Here is a 3,617-nt window from a genome sequence, read left to right as displayed (position 1 = left end):
ATACAAAGTAATGGTAGGAGATGCATATCTACAAAGAGTGTGTGAGACCAGTGTTACACCACATGGTAATGCTGTCATAGCATCTTCCCCTTGAGGACAGGGACCATTTCTCTGCAAGGATGCTCATACTTGAACCCTGATTAACTTGTGTGTTCACCTTATAAAATTTTATTTTCTGAATAGCCATAAATCATTCATATTTTCATCTGTTATATTAACTATTTCAACTATTTTTATACTTAACAGATTTTTTTAAAAAATGATATGCCACCTATCAACTTAAGAGAAGAAAACTCCCTTAAGATAAAACAGAGAATCCCATAATGAGTTCCCTGAATTTATTATAATTAACTTCTAAAGGACATGGCTTATGATACCAGGGGGTAGTTTTATGAACTTCAATTTTGGAGGCACCATTTTCTAACCTTTCCTCAGATTCACATGGATGGATGTCTTCTACCTGCTGTCATTAATTTCATGGGTAGAGATTGACATATTTTTAAGGCAAGAAAAAGTCTAGGGGTTATGTTCAGGAAGAAAATATTAAAGATGCACAGGAAAACTATAAAGTCTGAGTCATCATTTAAGAATAGAACTTCTGTACAATTCAGAGTCATAAACAGGGCTATCAAATATATATCAGATATGTCAGAATATTTGAGAACAAACCCAGTCTTAGTCTCTGTGGATGTTACATTCAAGTTGTAAACTCATCATACCTTAGTGTCCTCATGGATGAAGGAGGATGACACTAACAACTCGAACATGTACAATTTGGCAAGACTTTCAGATGATCTGAAGCAAGCCAAACTTGTGGAGTCAGGGCTATAGAAAACAAACTTCAAAATTTCATTCTGGCCTTTTAAAGATATCTTTGAATAAGTTTGATCGAAAATTGCACCTTGTCATTTGTTTCCTTCTCAGCACTTTGCACATAACAGAGGGTTGGCAATCAATCATATTTGTTTTAATAAAGTGAGGGGAGGGAAAAGAGGAAAGACTGAAAAGGAATAGATGGAGAGAGCAGTAGTGGAAAATATCATAAAGTTCACTTGAAGATACAGTACCCATTATTTATTTTTATTTTTTAGGATTCTTAAAATTCGTCATACATTTCCATGATGGCACATGACTTTAATCTCACTGGCTTGAGAGGTTGAGACAGGAGGATCACAAGTTCAAAGCCAGTTTCAGCAACTTAGAAAGGCTCTAAGCAACATATGTGAAAACCTGTCTCTAATAAAAAATTTAAAAAAGGTTTGGGAATGTGGCTCAGTGGCTAAGCATCCTGGGTTCAGTTCTTGGTACCAAAGAAAAAAATCATCATATATCAAAACCATCCAGAGGGCTTATGGAATCATAGATTGCAGGTCTTCCATCCCCAGTTAAAGAATTTGCCTCTCTTACAAAACAAGGGCTAGAGGATGAAAATAATTCTGCGTGTATGAGTCCAATAATTTCCCCAAATTATCTTTGCTCTGATATCTAACTCTGTCTCCCGAAGGAGATCCATGTTCTGCAGGATCTACAGGATGCTAGTGCTATTCATCTCTTATGTCTTTGTCTTCTGAGCACAAATTGTTGCTTTTTGTGCATTTTTACAAGCCTGCAAATTTTATCTTTTCTCTCATTCACTTATTTTTGTTTTTTCAGTCATATGGCACCTACCAGCATAGGGAGATAAATTTCCTCTATATGCAATAGACTTCAGAATTTTATGTACATATTTCTATTTGACAGCATAATATAGTTCTGAAACAAAAATCATCTCTCTTTATTGCATTCTCAGCACTTTTCACCATGTGCAAGAAAGTTAATTCTCAAAAAAACAAGGGTGAATAAAAGAGTACAGGGAAGAAGGTGAGGAAGATAAAGGAAGGAAGAAGAGAGAAATAGAGGGAAGGAAATCAATGTTCATTTGGGCTTTCATTTAAAAGAGAGTATGTTGAGCAGCAATTCACATGTACAACTAATTAGAACAAATAAAATTTTTAAAAAATTTTTAAAGTTAACATGTGAGGATGTTTGTTAAATCATGCAGTGTTGTTCCTCATCCAGAGCTCATTATCAGTAGGTCTGCTGTGGGTTCCATATATCAGCATTTCTCACAAGTCCCCAAGTCATGCTGCTGCTGCTTGGGTCCAGGAATCACAGCTTTTCGTGTCATGTCACCCATCTTTGGCTTTAGATTCACCGATAACATGGAAACAAGAAACAACACAGCTGGTTTAGAATTCCTGCTCCTGGAACTGACAGAGGACCCAGCACTGCAGCCGCTCCTTTTCAGCCTCTTCCTGTCCATGTACCTGGTCACCATCCTGGGAAACCTGCTCATCATCCTGGCTGTGAACTCTGACCCCCACCTCCACACCCCCATGTACTTCTTCCTCTCCAACCTGTCCTTTACTGATATCTGCTTGAGCACAAGCACCATCCCCAAGATGCTGGTCAACATCCAATCACAGAGACAGAGCATTTCCTACACAGGCTGCCTCTCCCAGGTCTTCTTTGTCCTGGCTTTTCTTGTCTTAGAGAACTGTTTCCTCACAGCAATGGCGTATGACCGCTATGTGGCCATTTGTCACCCACTGATATACACCATCATCATGAATCCTTCCCTCTGTGTGACACTGGTTCTGATCTCTCTGGGCATCAGTTCTCTGGATGCCCTCCTCCACACTCTGATGGTGCTGAGGCTGTCCTTCTGCACTGACCTGCATATCCCCCACTTCTTCTGTGAACTAGCTCAGGTCATTGAGCCTGCCTGTTCTGATACCCTCATCAATAATATTTTGGTTTATTTTTTCTCTATCATATTGGCTGGTAGTTCTCTGTCTGGAATCATTTTCTCATATACTCAAATTGTCTCTTCCCTTTGGAGAATGCCATCAGCTGGCAGAAAATATAAAGCTTTTTCCACCTGTGGGTCTCATCTCTTAGTCGTTTTCTTGTTCTATGGCACAGGTTTTGGTGTGTATTTTAGCTCTGCAGTTACTGAGTCATCCAGGAAGACTGCAGTGGCTTCAATGATGTACACTGTGGTCCCCCAAATGCTGAACCCCTTTATCTACAGCCTGAGGAACAGGGATGTGAGGGAAGCCTTGAGGAAAATATTAAGTAGAATAACATTCTTCAGGTGTTTGACGTCATATTTAAGCCAGTTTTCCAAAGTACATCCAGTGAACATTTAACACTCTCATTCAAAACTTTTTAATGTTGTTTTTGTGAAGAAAACAATTTTCCTGTGTTGAAAGAGGCCAGTTTTGGAGGAGATATTAGGTATGTTTAAAAAAGCAGTGAAAGAGAAAACAATCAGGTAGGATTAAAGATAACTACTTTCCAAGAGACAGAAAAGCTTCTCAGAGTCATCTCTCCATGTGTGAAAATAAAATATCAGCAGAACATGACAGTCTGTCATTGGAGCAGGAGGTGGGGAGGGTGGCACAAAGGAAAAGCATTCAGCACCACACTCGTGGACAGCTCCCTGTCATTCCCCCATGGTCTTCCAGAGCAGAGCTTCCTCCACTGGTGCCCACAGAGCACCTGCAGAGGTGAGTCACCTGAGAACCATGTTCATAATGCAGGTTCATTGATCTCACTCAAGGACTATTGAGTTT

General features: G+C 39.5%; 1 protein-coding gene across 1 annotated transcript; it reads left to right on the top strand.

Annotated features, from left to right (window-relative positions):
* The first annotated feature begins 2,201 nt into the window (after nt 1–2,201).
* Nucleotides 2,202–3,191, top strand: LOC124969006 (olfactory receptor 7G2-like). Its single transcript, XM_047531843.1, has one exon. It carries the CDS (start codon nt 2,202–2,204, stop codon nt 3,189–3,191), a length of 990 nt encoding a protein of 329 aa, XP_047387799.1.
* Nucleotides 3,192–3,617: the final 426 nt, after the last annotated feature.

The sequence above is a fragment of the Sciurus carolinensis genome, chromosome 17 (assembly GCF_902686445.1).
Source record: "Sciurus carolinensis chromosome 17, mSciCar1.2, whole genome shotgun sequence".
NCBI classification, from domain to species: Eukaryota; Metazoa; Chordata; class Mammalia; order Rodentia; family Sciuridae; genus Sciurus; species Sciurus carolinensis.
Note: the sequence above shows the minus strand (reverse complement) of the source record. Positions and strands in the feature narration are given on the sequence as shown.